This window comes from Sinohyriopsis cumingii, chromosome 16, assembly GCF_028554795.1.
Source record: "Sinohyriopsis cumingii isolate HCF-2022 chromosome 16, ASM2855479v2, whole genome shotgun sequence".
In the NCBI taxonomy this organism is placed as follows: Eukaryota; Metazoa; Mollusca; class Bivalvia; order Unionida; family Unionidae; genus Sinohyriopsis; species Sinohyriopsis cumingii.
Genome location: NC_142976.1, coordinates 99,383,708 through 99,402,252, shown reverse-complemented (window position 1 = coordinate 99,402,252; position 18,545 = coordinate 99,383,708). Strand labels below are relative to the sequence as shown.

The 18,545-nt window shown below is 37.4% G+C and overlaps 1 protein-coding gene across 1 annotated transcript; it reads left to right on the top strand.

Moving 5' to 3' along the window:
* The first annotated feature begins 1,912 nt into the window (after nt 1-1,912).
* Nucleotides 1,913-17,814, top strand: LOC149781053 (uncharacterized). Its single transcript, XM_089938187.1, has 2 exons — nt 1,913-2,650; nt 15,223-17,814. The coding sequence occupies exons 1-2, from the start codon at nt 1,988-1,990 to the stop codon at nt 17,641-17,643; spliced, it is 3,084 nt and encodes a 1,027-aa protein (XP_089794313.1). The 5' UTR covers nt 1,913-1,987; the 3' UTR covers nt 17,644-17,814.
* Nucleotides 17,815-18,545: the final 731 nt, after the last annotated feature.

The window sequence follows — 18,545 nt, the reverse complement described above, 5'->3', positions numbered from 1 at the left end:
ACAAAGCAGCTGAGGTATATATGTATAAAATAAAACACACACTGACAGACAGACAGACAGACAAAAAGTACAAACACAAGAGAATATGTTTAAAGTAGAGGAAAAATATATTTTTTTAAAAAAAAAAGGCATTCTTTGTTTTCTGCTGAGGTGGACTTTGAACATTTATATTACCGATCGGGTCATAACAGTATGGGTCATTGAGAGAGAGAGAGAGAGAGAGAGAGAGAGAGGGATATATGTTTACAGGCTTTTAATATACTCATACGAGTGTGGTGAAACTATCATTTAAAATTCATGTAACATGTTAGGAGATGAAGAAAAACTAAATATAACACTGACGTTAAACTCACATGAGGGAATCATCAACCTCGCCATCATTATCGCCAGAGTTAGTAAGAGTAGGATTATAGTTGGAATCTTGGTTTTGGGTGAATGAGTGAGTGGTTTAGATTTTAACGTAGCTTTAACAATGTTTCAGTCATATCGCTACGATGTCCGCAGTGTGATAGTTTATAGTGATGTCTAGCACTTGGGCATCATGCCGCAGACATGTAGCATGATGTCCCACCCAGTCACATTATCCTGACACAACGCCAAGCAGTCCTGACACTAACCTCTCAATGCTGAGCGCCGAGCGAGGAAACTGTTAGTACCATTATTGTAAGTCTTTGGTATGACTCGGCCGGGTTCGAACCCCCGACCTCCCGCATCCAGGGCGGACGCTCTAACCCACCAGAACGGTTTCTTGGTTTTGGTGTTGCTGTATTGGCTGTGAGAAATTTCGTAGACAGGGTAGTGTGCTTAAATAGAACTTTCAACTGCATTTCATTTATCATGTTTTTATGCCAAGACATCCCAAGTCCATGTACTTTCTATCTTTTCTTCTTTCTTCAGTTGTCTTGACTTCCTAGCGATTCTCGTCCTAGTGCTTGTTAAATCTTAATTCATGTAGATTTTGTGCCGATATTAAAGGGATTTAATTGTAGGCCTGTTAATAATTCAAAATTAAAATTTTAAATTTCAAATTAAAATTGAAAATTACCAACCATGCATAAACATTTATATTTTGCTGTGAGCCCTCGTTAGAAAAAACAATACAGTGCGATTTTATTGTAGTCCGTGTCGATCAGTCCGTCCGTCTACATTTTTAGTTTAGGCCCAGTGTTTGAGCTTCTGTATTCAGCTCAAAATGTTTTTTTTTTCTACCTAAATTAAAGACGGGGTAGACAAAAAAGGAACCTCGTTTCACCTGTCTAGCTAAGAATTGTAGAGAAATCAGATTATTTAAGTCTACATTATCCGTCCATCCGTCATTCTATCGAGTTAAGTTTCACGTTTGGTCGATGTGACTGAGGCAATGGTGCTCTTCCTTGCTTTAGCTCTTGAAAATGAGCAAAAGAGACGACAAAGGATGATAGCAAATGTGTTCCCTGAACACATTTATAGTTTCATGACATCGCTATGAGCAACCATTTACCGGGAAGATAACAATATATCCGCTAAGCATAGGAATGTTTTATAGATAAATATTTGTACCATCAGATTAATTAGATCGTTGAACTGTACACTCTGCGTATAACATATATGCAAAACGATAATTAACAACGTTTTAATAATTAGTATGCAAAACAGAATCAGTAACTACTGGCTATGATGCCAGTTTTAAGCTGTCGGATAATCGTGTTACCAGAATCCGTATCACGAGAACAAAATGGGGAAGGACAATGGTGCTTTTCCATGATTTAGCTCTGGGAAATGAGCTAAAAAGACGACAAAGGATGAGAGCAACGTTAACGTTGGTGAATGACCTTACAAAATGGCGCCAAATGATGACACAATTTAGTATGACGTCATAGTTTTTCGCTGACGTCAAAAACGCGACATCAAAATATGATGCACATTGGGCTGATTTGGGGATTTGCAAGGTCTTTCAAGCTTTCATGATGAAAACTTGCGAAAATACAAAAAGGTTCGTGTCAAAACGATGGCGTCAACAAAGGAAAAATGTATATCCTCAAAAATGCGAGACCGACTTTACATTCGAATCAGGACGAGATTGGGAAATCTTGCATCTTCGATAAGAGGGTGTCTGGCGGTGATAAGGGACAGGCTTCTTCTTTTTCTCGGAATGGATCGTCGATTTGTAAAGCCAGAGAAATATGATGGAGATTCTAGTTTGAACTTGTTTGGGACTCCAAACGTCTATAAAAATAGAAATTGTGAATTAAGTGATGAACTTTCCATAGAGAAAAGAATACAATGTATGTTGCGATGTTGTTTTCGTGGTTGCGATGTTGATGATGACGAAGAAAATTCTTATGTATTTAATATTCCATCGAACGGGTCTCCAAGACTAAAATCCAGTTTGAGGAGGAAAGAGACTGGGGACTCCTTAAGCGTTAATACATATTCTGGCGATGAGTCAACTCCTTCTACACCAACACCGAACAGAAGAAGGCGTGCTAGAAACACGAAAAGGTCTCCTATAGCATTGAGACGATTAGAGTTTGGGGTAAGTCCTACCGCAAGTGACCATCACCAAGCGGACTCTTGCGGGAGCGACACACACAAACTCCAAAACAAGAAAGAAGACTGTGGCACAGAGGGCAGCAGCGCTTCTGAATCGCATGCAACTAATATCAAACAGGTAACACTCGAATTTCAAGAAGAAGCCAAACTGCAAATATTTTGCTCAAAGCAGCTCCGCTTGGTAATGAAAACTCCACCTTAAAAATGTCTCGCAGGGTGAATAATCGTCCTTTAAGGTCACTGGCCACATCTATTGTACAAACATCTGATATTTTTATAGTCATAAAAAACGCATTTGTTATGTATGCACATCATAAAAATGTTTAATTTGACTAAAACAATCCGCTTTTTAAATGAAAAACATATTCGCCAATCTCTGTAAACAATCGGTAATTTCCGCCTGCTGCCAAAAACGGATATGACTTACAGGTCATTCAAGTGTTTAATTTCCCCACGTAAACGTCTAAGTTATGTATCTTATGATCGTGTTTTTGCATAGCAAGTATGGTGCACTGTGTTGCATACGGATGTAACCAAAAGAGTGATGATGAGACAAAAGGGTTCTTTCTTTTTCCTAAAAACCCTGTTTACCAGAAAAATATAAATGGATTTAAGCTGTGGGATCGAATAGGGTGAGGGATGGGAAAGTTATACCTTTTATGACAACAGCAACATCCCGCTTGTGCACACGGCCCTTTTTTTATTAGGACAGTTGTTTTTTTTTACGCCCTCCTTCGTTGATGAAACACATTGGTGTACAAATGAAATTTAATTTTTTAACGACAGCAGTACCTATAATTTTCCCAGAGACTGTCAGATATAAGAATAAATTCCCTTCCGTCACACAAGAAGTCTGGACCTCATAAATCCCGTAGAAAGCTCAGTGGTGCATATGAAAAGAAGGATAGAAAAAGTGTAAGTAAAATATATCAAATAAAGGATTACAGTACAGTAATGTTACTGCAGATGTAAAATATTAATATTAAAAATAAATGCTTTTTGAACGTGCAACGTATAGAATTTGATCAAACTCTTTGTTTAGCATTATTATAACCAATAGGAACTCAACAGGATTTTTTAAAACCGAAATATGAGGTATTACTCTGGGATGCTTATCATTTAGAGGTGTACACCTTATTTACCGTAGATCGGGAACGATACAATAATTTTTTTTCCTGTCCCAGAACTTATGATGAAACCTTTTTCATCAAGGTATATGTCCCAAGACTTAGGAAACGAAATAATTCTGTGTTGAATTTTTGCCCCCCCACTGCATGGTACAGTAAAATAGATAAACAAATCACTTATTTGAAAATATAATGAAAGAAACTAACCTTGCATTGTTATCATTTATTCCTTCTTTTTTCATCATGCGAAATTTATTAAAGAATAATTATACCCACGAACTCCGTATGTGTAGCGGATGCCGGCTGGCGTATGCATCCTTGCTGTAGTTTGTATCGTTTATGTCAGATAAAATTGCCAAATAAACAGGAATATCACCAGACTGCTTTAAGACACAATGACCAAGATTGTATTTTGTCCAGGTTAACTATACGATATCTCGCAAACAAAAATCATTATTTGAAATACTTAAACTGCGAGTGCAAATGCTAATCGTTTCGCTAGCATGAGTTTAGTAAAGCAAGTTATTGCTGTGTATACTATTTACCCAGTAAACATCAATGCCCGTTTGTATCGATTATGATTTCATATGGAAAACAAATAGAAGCCCGGGTGATGAATAAACACATCTGACAGCCAGCAAGAAATTCACGGCTTAAACTTACCTATATGATATCAAATACAAAAGGCTATTTTATTACAATGAAATTCAACCCTGGAAACTGACTTTGGACTCTTCTAAGTGTGCCAATTTATTTAATAAAGTCATCTGACATAAGCGAGCCAACTTCGGTTCCTTTGGATTGTTTTAAGTAGGCCGATTTCTTTTTTTTTTTTTTTTCTTTTTTTTACAAAGCCGGCCTACATAGGGAAGCCAGTATTGATTCCTTTTTACGTGTATGAACGGGAATTTAGAAAATAAATTGAAATAATGAATAGTTTTGAAAGCGGTACAATCTAGTGCACATCGATAAAAGGCCAAACAGTAAACTATTTTTCAATAGTTTCATCTAAATGTTCCATATCCATAGTTTATTTTGTTTTATTTATCGATAACAAGAAGCACGTACTTCGTCTTGTGGGGATAAATGTACGTCATTTCTGGTTGGCGTCCTGTGTAGGTAAGAAATCAAAACTAAGGGGAAGTAACAGCGTTGTATGCTTCTATTTCGAGTAATTAAATTGTGTTTTCTATAACTTGATAATATTTGTTATTCTTTTTGTGCGAGTATAACAACTTTTTAATCATGTAATACAAATCTGATGTAAAAAGAAAAAGTGTTAGAGTATGGCCGGTGACCTTGAACTGTACGGGGACAAAATACGCAAATCCAATATGCAGCAATTTCGGCTCAAGCCTTTGATGAGGCTGACCTTCTTCCCTGGCATGGTGTATCTTATTTCATTGGTATCACACACATACACACAAATATATATATATATATATATATATATATATATATATATATATATATATATATATATATATATATATATATATATATATATATATATATATATATATATATATATATATATAAGCAGCTGTTCCGTTTTATAGTGCTGATAGTTTGTGTCAACTATCCAAGAGATACCTTTGTGTCAACTATCCAAGAGATACCTTTGTGTCAACTATCCAAGAGATACCTCTGCGTATTCCATTATTCAATGCCCAATCAGTAGGACCGCCGGAAAAGCGCACAGAAAGAGTTAATTTTATCAACGACCAGAATATTGACGTCTTTTTCCTGACAGAAACATGTCTCAAAACATCAGGCGATGAGCCCAAGTGTGCGGATCTAACACCCACTGGTTACTCCATCAAGTCGTTTCTCCGTAACTCTCGCGTTCATTGCTCGACAAACATGCACCAGCTACCATCCAAGAAATGCACCTCTCTACACCTTGGATGGTAGCATCAATTTCAGTTGGGTGGCTAGATTTGTATATTTGGGTGTCATCAGCGTACAATTGGTGAGACACTGGATGATGATCTATGACACTTGAGAGCGGCTGAGTGTACAGAATGAAGAGAACAGGTCCAAGAACAGATCCCTATGAAACACCACAACATAGATCAACTGGGCTGGAGTGTATTCCATTTGCAGATACAATCTGTGTCCTGTTGACCAAGTAGGACTTGAACCACAGTAAGGCTGTATCATGAATGCCAAATACATGCTGGAGACGGTGAACTAATATATCATGGTCTATTGTGTCAAATGCTGCAGACAAATCAAGGAGAGTGAGGACTGTAATCTTTCCGCTATCCAACGCAGAGAGAATGTAATTAACTACTTTTAGAAGAGTAGTTTTAGTACTGTGGCAAGGGCGATATGCAGATTGTACATTCCTGAAAAGACTGTTTGAATTTAGATGAGATACAAGCTGGAATAGAACAACCTTTTCTAAGATTTTTGAAATGAATGGAAGATTAGAAACTGGGCGGTAGTTCTTTAAATCGTTATGGTCTAGTGTTGGTTTCTTCAGCAGAGGCTTTGCAATGGCAGTTTTGAAAATGATGGAAATTCCCCAAATGAGAAAGAGGTATTAATAACATCAGTTGGTGAAGGCAATACTGGATCTAAGCACTCAAGCAGCAGTGATGTTGGAATTGGATCAAGTTCACATGACTTTGGTACACTCTTCATCACGATTGTACGTACGAAATCCACAGAGACAGGTTCAAATGCTGCTAATGGTTACCGCTCAAATTCTGTATCCCAACTGTCTGGTGACGACGAGTCAATTGAAATTGTGGTGTCAGGCTTATCTCTAATGGTTTGTACTTTGTCACGGAAGAAATTTGCAAACATGTCCGGAAGGTCGACTGGAGAGAAGGTAGATGGAAGTGGTGTTGATTTGTTCCTTGACATTAGCTTGTTAGTAATCTCGAAGAGCTCTTTGCAGCTAGAACATTCCATGATCTTAGTAGTGTAGTAGGCTGATTTCGCTGCATGGACTATATTTGTGACATTCTTCTTAGCGACTTCATAGATTTGCTTATGAATAGTGAGTCTGGTGGAAAGCCAGAGCCTCTCAGCTTTACGACGGTCTCTTTAACAGTGCGAAGCTGGTCCCTAACACTGCTATACCATGGAGAACACTTTTTAATTGATACTCTGCACTTGGTAGCTGGGCCATGTTTGTCAAGTAATGAACGCAGACAGTTATCGAGTTGTTCCGCGGTAGGAGGTAAGCAAGTTGTTAGGTTAGCTTGGATGTCGTGCATTAATTTGGTTCTATTTATCATACGGAGGTTTCTCTTAGTATCAGATAAAGGTGGAGGGTTAGGGACTGATACGTCAAGATGGCATATAATGCAGAGGTGATCTGATGCAAGGTCATGGGATACCAGGGAGGACCGTAGAATGTTATCATCAGGTCTATGAAGAATCCAGTCTAAAATGTGACCATGTTTATGGGTGGGTTGGTTAACTGACTGTTTGAGGTTGAAAACATTAATTGAATCTATGAGTTTTGATGTATTTGAGTTTCCGGGACAGTCAAAGTGAAAGCTGAAATTTCCAAGAATAATCAGGTTGCCACCTATCGAATTTCCATAGTCCAGGAGATTCGGAAACTGCTCCAAAAAAGAGAGTCAGCCAGCTTGTTTTTTCTACAAGGAGGAGGGCGGTATAGGCAGACAAAATGGACTGACCTTTGCTCCAGTGTGAGTGTGGTTTGGACTAGTTCAAACGATGTGTGGTCGAAATTGAATGTTGTGGTGTAGTTAAGACGTTTTATCATGGAGTTCTTTGTGATGACAGCAATTCCACCTCCGCGAGAATTACGGGGGAACGACTTGATGGAATAACCAGTGGGTGTTAGATCCGCACACTTGGCTCATCGCCTGATGTTTTTAGCCAAGTTTCTGTCAAGAAAAATATGTCAACATTTTGGTCGTTGATAAAATTAACTATTTCAGTCGCTCTCAAGTGTCATAGCACGGTTTTTTTTTAAATGTTTTCTAATTTCATGGTGTTTGTTTGTGTAATCATATCATTATATGTTGTTTTTTTTAAATCTTATATGTGTTGACTAACCCTGTAAAGCGTTTAGAGCTTCTAAAGATTAGGCGCTGTACAAAATCCTCATTATTATTATTATTATTATTTCACGGATCCATTTAAAATGGCAAAATATGATGACGTTAACGCGCGCGCGAGTGTGTATATACATATACACACTCTCGCGCACGTTAACGTCATCATATTTTGCCATTTTACATATACATATTACATTTTACATATACATATACGAGTGTGTATATACATATACACACTCTCGCGCACGTTAACGTCATCATATTTTGCCATTTTACATGGGTCCGTTGAAGATTGACAGGATTTTTCTTTGCAACATCTCTCTCTCTCTCTCTCTCTCTCTCTCTCACACACACACACACACACTGACATTTTCTAGTTGCAAAAATAAAAAACGGCTTTAAAGCAACATCTGACAATTTAATTGCACTAGGTATCAATTTGAATTAGACAAATTTGACTAAACAATCCTTACCTCTGTTTAGATCTACAACATTGATTCAAAGGATTTATCAACGAATCTTTTTAGAATGAATTTCACTCACTGTCTGTATTATTTAATACATTTCTCAAGTTATTGTGTAAAGTCATTTTCTACATAAATTTAAATCAGCGATTAAGAGTTATTTTCGTACTTTCTCGGATAAATTAACTAAATGATTGATTAATTAATTAATTAATTAACTACCATAGGCATGTTTACATTTCATAATCAAAATGATATTTGTCAAGAACAAAGTGAACCTGGTACTGATATAACAACAGAGTCATAAGTTTTTAATCTAGAATTTTCTTTATTTTATTGGGGGGGGGGTGTTTTTTTTTTTGTTGGGTTTTATGCATTCGATTAATTCAGACTTTCATTTTCGGCGATATCAATGGAAATCAAGATTTAGATTATACTACTTAAAAACCTTCGAAAGTTCCTAATTTATCACACCACTGCTTTGCTATATAAGTTAATTCACCGAGCGGCACCATTTTGATTTGAGACTAGATATAAAGTTTCATCAGCAATCCTTCGTGTAGTTTAGGAGAAGTAGCAATAATAAACTTGTGATATCGAAAAGATGGAGGACGGAAGGACGATTGACAACAGGCTATCCTGTGATCTCTTTTAGTTTATGACCACTTAAGATGGCAAATCAGGATTATAAATAATTGTTGTCAATTTGTATATTGACACTTAAAGATAATTTGGCTTTTCTAAATTCTATATGATAATAAATAGTTAAATTTGTATTTATTTTATTGTCAAAGTCGGACTGGGCACAAGTTCTAAAATTAGCCCTCCCCTACGTGATACAAGTAGTATAGCATAGGCAACATAACAACATAATAATGAACAGTGAGTGGAGAGAGAGAGAGAGAGAGAGAGAGAGAGAGAGAGAGAGAGAGAGAGAGAGAGAGAAAATGACAATGATCACGATTTGAGTACGTTATTGAAATCGTCCGTTCGCGGTTATATATTTCCAAACATGATGGGGGCCCCGAGTCGCCGAGTGGTCTAAAGCGCTCTCCGTTACGGATCACTGCCTTCTCACCTCTGTCTGCGTGGGTTCGAGTCTCGGATTCAGCCTATGTGGGTATGTGAGAAAGCTTGCCAGTAGCTTCTCGTGGGTCGGTGGTTCTTTCAGGGATTTTCTTGGGTTCTTCCTCCACCATTAATACAGGCCGCCATGTATAGCCTATCGTGTGCTGAAAAATGGCGTTAAACCCTAAAACAACAATAACAACAACAACTTGATGTAAAATTTTATATCTTTCATTTACATCACCCTTCCCCCAAAAGCAGTAAATCTAAGCTAATAGAAGCATATGATACTGAGACTTGGGATAGAACATGAAGAAATGGTTTCGAGCTCAGGATCAAACCATTTATAACATTAAAATAAGTATGGCTATCTAAATTGTTAATTTGTCTCTTGTACGACTAAGTGGTGATGTAACTGGTTGATGAGGAGCATCGTCAGGAGGCAAAGTTGTTTCATTGATGGACTAAATTAAAATTAGTTTTATAAATATTGTCAATTATTCGTTTGACAATCAGTGCAATACTTTCTTTGTCCATCTTTATGAAGACCACGATGAGTACGCGAAAGAAAGAAATGGAGTACGTCTATATATTTATAAACAATTACGTCATTAAAATAACGTCATAAATAAAGACCATGATGAGTACGCGAAAGAAAGAAATGGATGACGTCTATATATTTATAAACAGTTACGTCATTAAAATAACGTCACAAAATATATGCATTATCATAACAATCTCATGTGCATAAAGAGATCAGAAAGATACATGAGTCTCTGATGAAAAGTGAATCCGTGAAATCAATGTTCTTTACTTAACATTCCGTAGCCATTTCTTTAATCAGTTATTCAACGCTCCATGCACATTATCGACTGGTATCAAATAACAATCAAATAAAGATTCGTTATTTTTATTAAAATATATTGAACTAATAGAGGACGACTAAAATTTCCCACAATTTTTATATGAAAAGGTGATAAAGTGTTACATTCTTTACAAGTTATAAAATAAATTACATTACTTAATATGCAGTAAGTGATATAACGTAGAGAAAACAATTATTTTGCAATGGAGCTATTAAAATAGGTATTTTGTTTAACATTTTTATATGTGAGCACCAACGTCTGTTAAATTTTGATGATGAAATTTTTTTTTAATGTTTTCTGTTGGTTTTAGTTCTTGTTTTAAAAAAATCTTACAAATTCGTAATTCTTATATAAGCAAGAATCCGCTTACTTTTGTAAAGATTTTTACATTTTTATTATTTATTAAGTTGATTAAACTCCAGCATTTATTAATTGTAAGGTCTGTAGTAAAGTACATGTCATGTACATTATGTGTTCCATAATTATTAGATCAATAATGTAATTTATGGGAATTGTATTATATGTACCTTTAAATAGAAATGTTTCACGTTATTTGGCTCCTCATATATATATATATATATATATATATATATATATATATATATATATATATATATATATATATATATACACCTTTGGAACATAATTATTTACTCGTCGGTTAAATATATCAAAATATAATCAACGTCTTTGCAATAGGACCATCATAAATGTCCATATAATAGGATCATAATCAATGCCCTTGTAATAGACCATCATAAATGTCCTTGAAATAGGACCATCACCAATGTCCTTGCAATAGGACCATCATAAATATCCATGTAATAGGACCATCATAAATGTCCTTGCAATAGGACCATCACCAATGTCCTTGCAATAGGGTCATTATAAAGGTCCATGTAATATGGTCATCACCAATGTCCTTGCAATAGGACCATCATAAATGTCCATGTAATATGATCATCACCAATGTCCTTGCAATAGGACCATCACCAATGTCCTTGCAATAGGACCATCATAAACGTCCATGTAATAGGACCATCACCAATGTCTTTGCAATAGGACCATCATAAATGCCCTTGCAATACGACCTTCATAAATGTCCTTGCAATAGGACCATCACTAATGTCCATGCAATAGGACCATCACCAATGTTCTTGCAATACGACCTTCATAAATGTCCTTGCAATAGGACCATCATAAATGTCCTTGCAATAGGACCATCACCAATGTTCTTGCAATAGGACCATCATAAATGTCCTTGGAATAGGACCATCATAAATGTCCATGTAATAGGATCATCACCAATGTCAATGCAATAGGATCGTCATCAATGTCCTTGCAATATGACCATCATAAATGTCATTGCAATAGGATCATCACCAATGCCCTTGCAATACGAACATCATAAATGTCCTTGCAATATGACCACCACCAATGTCCTTGCAATAGGACCATCATAAATGTCCATGTAATAGGATCATCACCAATGTCCATGCAATAGGACCATCACCAATGTCCTTGCAATAGGACCATCACCAATGTCCTTGCAATAGGACCATCACCTATGTCCTTGCAATAGGACCAATATAAATGTCCTTGCAATAGGACCATCATCAATGTCCTTGCAATAGGACCATCACCAAAGTCCATGCAATAGGACCATCACCAATGTTCTTGCAATAGGACCATAGAAATATGACCATCATAAATGTCCATGTAATAGGATCATCACCAATATCCTTGCAATACGAACATCATAAATGTCCTTGCAATAGGACCATCATAAATGCCCTTGCAATACGACTATCATAAATGTCCTTAGCAATAGGACCATCACCAATGTCCATGTCCTTAGCAATAGGACCATCACCAATGTCCTTGCAATAGGACCATCATAAATTTCCATGTAATAGGATCATCACCAATGTCCATACAATAGGACCATCACCAATGTCCTTGCAATAGGACCATAGAAATATGACTATCATAAATGTCCATGTAATAGGATCATTACTAATGTCCTTGCAATATGACCATCATAAATGTCCATGCAATAGGACCATCACCAATGTTCTTGCAATAAGACCATATAAATATGACCATCATAAATGTTCTTGCAATATGACCATAGAAATATGACCATCATAAATGTCCATGTAATAGGATCATCACCAATGTCATTGCAATACGACCATCATAAATGTCCTTGCAATACGACTATCATAAATGTCCTTGCAGTAGGACCATCATCAATGTCCTTGCAATAGGATCATCACCAATGTCCATGCAATAGGACTATCGCCAATGTTCTTGCAATAGGACCATAGAAATATGACCATCATAAATGTCCATGTAATAGGATCATCACTAATGTCTTTGCAATACGAACATCATAAATGTCCTTGCAATAGGACCATCATAAATGCCCTTGCAATACGACTATCATAAATGTCCTTGCAATAGAACCATCACCAATGTCCTTGCAATAGGACCATCATCAATGTCCTTGTAATAGGATCATCACCAATGTCCTTGCAATAGGACCATCACCAATGTTCTTGCAATAGGACCATAGAAATATGACCATCATAAATGTCCATGTAATAGGATCATCACCAATGTCTTTGCAATACGACCATCATAAATGTCCTTGTAATACGACTATCATAAATGTCCTTGCAATAGGACCATCATCAATGTCCATGCAATAGGACCATCATAAATGTCCTTGTAATACGACCATCATAAATGTCCTTGTAATACGACTATCATAAATGTCCTTGCAATAGGACCATCACCAATGTCCTTGCAATAGAACCATCATCAATGTCCTTGCAATAGGACCATCATCAATGTCCTTGCAATAGGACCATCACCAATGTCCATGCAATAGGACCATCACCAATGTCCTTGCAATATGACCATCATAAATGTCCTTGCAATAGGACCATCATAAATGTCCATGTAATAGGATCATCACCAATGTCCTTGCAATAGGACCATTGAAATAGGACCATAATCAATGTATTAGCAATAGGACCATCATTAATGCCCTTGCAATAAGACCATCATCGATGCCCTTGCAATAGGACCATTGCAGTAAAATCGTCATCAATGTCTTGCAATTGGACCATCATCAATGTCCTTGCAATTTATCCATCATAAATGTCCTTCTCCTCTGGATACTTTTTCCGCTGTTTGTCTTCTACTTTGTTACCATTTTTAATCTGCCAATGTTCTTTTCCAAATTGCTATGATCCAAGTTTTATGACACGTCCTTTGGCTTTCGATTTTCAAACTGTATTTGTTTTATCATACAACCAGATTGGAACTATTTAGTTCTTTTCACTGTAATTCTTGTGCGGACCGAAATCCCAATTTATTTTGAATTTCATTCACAGTGTTAATCTAAAAAAATAGTTAGAATGCATCAAAATTTTGGGCATGTAATAAATACAAAACCTCATTCGTGTTTTATTCAAGCAGGTGGTCAGTATTGGGTGGGTGGGTGGGTGGGTGGTGCGATTTTGATGTCCGGGAGACTGAGTGGTCGAAGGCCCCTGGCTGGCGTTCACAGATCCCTCACACATCTCACCTATATCCGCTTCAGTTCGAGTCTCATCTTGTGTATGCGAGAAAGCTTATCAGTATCTTTTCGTGGATTGGTCGTTCTGCCCGGATTTTTTCTCCACCAAATATAATGGCCGCCATGTTTAGCCTATAATGTACTGAAAAATGGCGTTAAACCTCACAAGGCCAAGTCTTTTATCTTTTTTTTATCAGATTCTGATCTCACTGCTACAAACTGTTTATCAGCCTTTGGAACAGTGTTATTGATTACACCAGTATTGATTGTAGGGTTTTATCACAGTTAAAACTCGTCGTAAATATTTACCTTTTCATGTTACCAGGTTAAAAAGAAAATACCCATCACTACCAACAGTAAAATCTCACTCATGAAATAGTTATAAAACTTTGAAATCATAATTTTTACCTCTATCACTAATAGCTCCGTTTACATTTTATGAAAACTGCTCCGGTGGCCAAGTACATAGAGCGTCCGCTTCTGATGCGGAAGGTCGCGGGTATGAACCCCAGCCAAGTCATACCAAAGACTTATAAAATGGCATTAACAGCTGCCTCGCCAGGTGCTCAGCATTAAGAGGTTAGTATTAGGACTGATCGGCCCGGTGTCAGGATAATGCGACTGGGTGGGAGACATCACTATAAACTACTCTAATTCAGTCATACTCTTCCTTGTTATGTTAGTCCTTTGGTACCTTGCAGAAGAAATGAAGTCCACCCCCATGGCTCGTCTTTGTTGGCCATGTAAGTATTGTCATTATTTGACAGTGTTCTCCATTATGGTAGGAGCACCTGCTTCCTGGTCATAATGAATCTAACACAACATCAAAATGTAGGATCCTTGGGACCTTGGCATACAGTTCTGTGTTCATCTGACCCATTAGCAATTAAGTATTTGTTGTTTGCTTTTCCCTCGAGATATATTCAGTCACGATTGGGTCGAATGTTAAGCTGCACGGCGAATTAAATCGTGTTAACTTAATGTGCTTGTTATTTAAGTGGAATGCTTCGTCGTCAGGGGTTGAAATGTTCTATTGCATTTCATCATATTTGCTACATTTTTTCCTAGAATAACCCAATATTTAACAACGTCTCTTGTGACCTAAATGAATTTAAATATTGTAATCTTTTTTTTGTGGAGATCGTAATTTCATATTAAGATTTAGTACACGCTCAAGCTGAGAATTTTTCTTCTTCTTTTAATACGGATAATATTTAAACATGACTGAAAATTCGTCAATAAAATGTCTTAGCTCGTAACTAAAATTTGAAGACACGTTGGTAACCTGACACATGGTGTCACACATGTTCTGATATAACCTGACACAGGGTGTCACACATGTTCTGACATAACCTGACACAGGGTGTCACACAGGTTCTGATATAACCTGACACATGGTGTCACACAGGTTCTGATATAACCTGACACAGGGTGTCACACATGTTCTGATATAACCTGACACAGGGTGTCACACAGGTTCTGATATAACCTGACACAGGGTGTCACACAGGTCTTTTTATTTTTATCTAGGTGAGGCTCTTGTTTCACAGTCATGGCTCGGATTCACAGATCCAAAAAGAGGAGGAAAATAGGAATATTACTAACCCCATTTTGGCAAGTGCAGACCACTCCCATGATGCCATTGAGAAAGGCTACAAGTCATTATCTTCCGGGGAAGGTGACTGCGAATCAAGGAGGGCCCACGACCATTGTGTATTCAGCAATATCCATGGCGCCACTAGAGCAAATCTGGACAACTTTCGGTTCGAAGAATCATTTGCAGAGCCTGAACTCATTATCAGGGACGAACAATCGTTTATCAGGATTTGTCCCGGCGTGGGAAAATTGTCCTTTGCACAGATGCTACAAATCTTGAACAGACTCCTGCAAGACTATGCGGATGCCTGTGTAAAGGTGTCGTTCCCTAATAGCGATACTGAAATTTGTGTCAGCTCCGAATATGAAATGGGATATCCACGGGTTCGGGAAAGTCCACAACCAAAGGAACAACTGGCATCAGATACATGCGCTATAAAGGAACTTCAAAATGAAAAGAAAAAAGAAGCTAAGGGTCCCAAATCAGCACACGATTCCAAATCCAGTAAGAACAATGCAAAAGATGGGCGTGTGAATGTTTCTGATAATCAAAGTTTGATAAAAAGAACCCAACCAGCAGCTTTAAACAATCTGGTAAACATGCACAGCGAAACGTTACAAATGAAAACCCCAGAGAAGAACAAGAAAACTGCAGAGAAAAACACACCGAATGACTCAGAAAGGAACATGGTACCACTCTGCATGCCTGCAAATGACATAAATTTACCAACGCCGAAAGAAAATCTACCAACCCAGCAGTCTAACAAGACCACAAACATGGAAAACACTACTGCGACAGATAAACCAGCTACGAAAAAAATTACACAAAACACGCAGTCTGGTCCGACAGAAAGTACGCGAAACATGGAATCAGCCAATTCCGATCTCAACAGTTCGTACAACAAGCAGACTGCATCTACAGAGAGTGACCCAATTCCACGAAAGGGGACGTTAGTGGAGAAAGAAACCAAAGGAAACGATGTTAACGCAAACAAAGTGGACAATAATACCAATCAAAGAAAGGATTTGAAAGATAACAAACAATGTAATAAAGGCACACCAAGAACGTCTTGTGAAGAAGGTGCTGATAAACTGAAGTTGTCTGGAGTTCTCAATGAAAGAGAAAAGAAAGCTGATGGACCTGCATCTGACGCCTCGAGTACATCATTGACTCCTAAGAAAGAAAACCGGAGTGATAAATGTGTGAATAAAACTCCCAAAACACCTCCTTATAATCCTCCTTCAAGTGTTAAGTTGCAACTTTTGCAAAAGAAGATCTCTGAGCTTGAACGTGTGGAAGAAAGAGAGAAGCAGTTACAGCACGTGGAGAAGCTCAGAAACGAGTCGATGGCCGCCATCCATGCACAACGTAAACGAACGATAGAGATGAATACTAGTACAAGTAAGCATAGGTCCCCCAACAAGACTGCTCATCACTTTGACTCAGACAGCAGTGGGGACGAAGATTCCTGTTTGAATACCAACCGATGTGACGCGCAAGAAAGGGTACGTAAGAATAGGGAATACATTTCTAACAGCAGCGACGATTCTGATAACGAGGTCGAATGTGACTTAAAGTTCAAAGCCAAATCTCCTGCCCGGGAACGGTCTCTATTACCGGATTACGAATATTATGAAGACCTAAACAAGTCGGTAGAAACTGAAAAGCTGACCGAAGAACGCGCGGAAAAACTGCGTGACAGGGATGATGCAAGCGGAGAGAGTCAGAGTCCGGGAAAATGGAAATATTCTCCTGATGAGAATTCAAAGCACTCGGAACCTTGGCGTCGACGGATTGCTCCTTTGTACCAGAATGACGGGGCTTTCGAACTTGCCTCACACTATCGTACTGATGGTCGAGTGGAAGCAGAAATGTCAAAGCGAGGCTCAAGAGAAAAAATGGTTCTTCACAAAGAAAAGAAAAAGCGTAGAGGTATTCCGAACAGGCATTTACGAAAAGAAGATAAATCGAATGTAAATTTTGATGAGGAGCAGTTTCATGAACTTGAAAACGTGAAAGAAGATGTGAAAGACGATGTGAAAGACGATGCATCATTTTTTATTAAGGAGGCTATAGAGAGAAGCCGAGATAAAAGCACAGAAAAAAACCCAGATGAAGCGACGGAAAGAAAGCCTATCGAACTGGTCGAGGACACGCGTCATTTTGAACAAATTCCGATGGAGGTTATTATGAGAAAGGCAAAAGACGACGATGACATAGATTATAAGTATGCTGTACGAGGCAGAACGAACGATAGCAAGAACAGGGACAAAAAGAAAAAAAAGCAGAGAACTCATAGTCAAAAACCAATTTTAGTATGTGGGTTGCCTACACCGCACAAGACGAAACATTAACAACTTCACACGGTTTTAATCGATTATGTTTTCATTATTTGCTAATTGACTGTAAGGCTAGATGCAACATTTCGTAGACCTCAGGTGATGTTTTTCCCAGTTCGAAATAAAGTGAACAAAATCAAACTAGCAATCCTACCATATTTGCCATGCTAGAAAATCAAAGCTTTTATTATTATTATTATTATTATTATTATTATTATAAACGTTTAATGTTGAGTCCGATCTCGAGATTTTGTCTAAGCCAGCTACAGAGGAAATGTCACCGTTGATTTTTTGACAGTTGAACTCATTTTCAACTCAAATGTAGTTGTTTTTTTAATTTATTTTCAAAATAATTTTCTAATTTTGCTCGAAAGATTTCAAGCCAGCTGTGAAACTGAATGTTATTTTAAGAGAAAAATTCCTCAGCAAACTTTCTGTTCTAGTCTTGTGTATCTCCTGTGATCAGAGTCTTATTACTAGAAACATTTGTTAATTATCTTTTAATTAAATATTTATGATTTCGTATACATTAATGTTAAATCATGTAATTAACACAAAAATAAAGCATCGAAGTCAAGCGTCATTAAAGGATTAGTCTATGAGCTATGTTACTCTCTGTCACTTGAAAATTTACATGAAGCCTCCCCCCCCCCCCATATTAATGGAAAGCCGTGAAATCATTCCTATATTTAAACTCAGTCCTATCCGCCATATTAGGACAAATATGATGTACTTCCTGTATCACTGAAGCTTTTTCTGATATGTCAAACTCTGACTTCTGTGACGTCAATCTTACATAACCAAGCTCCAACTGCTCCCCGAAAGACGTTGGTAAAATAAGCAACTGCATGCAAAGACCGTTTGATTACTGTCAGCCGGAATATATAATAGAGGAATTGTTTGCAGACAGTTCTGTC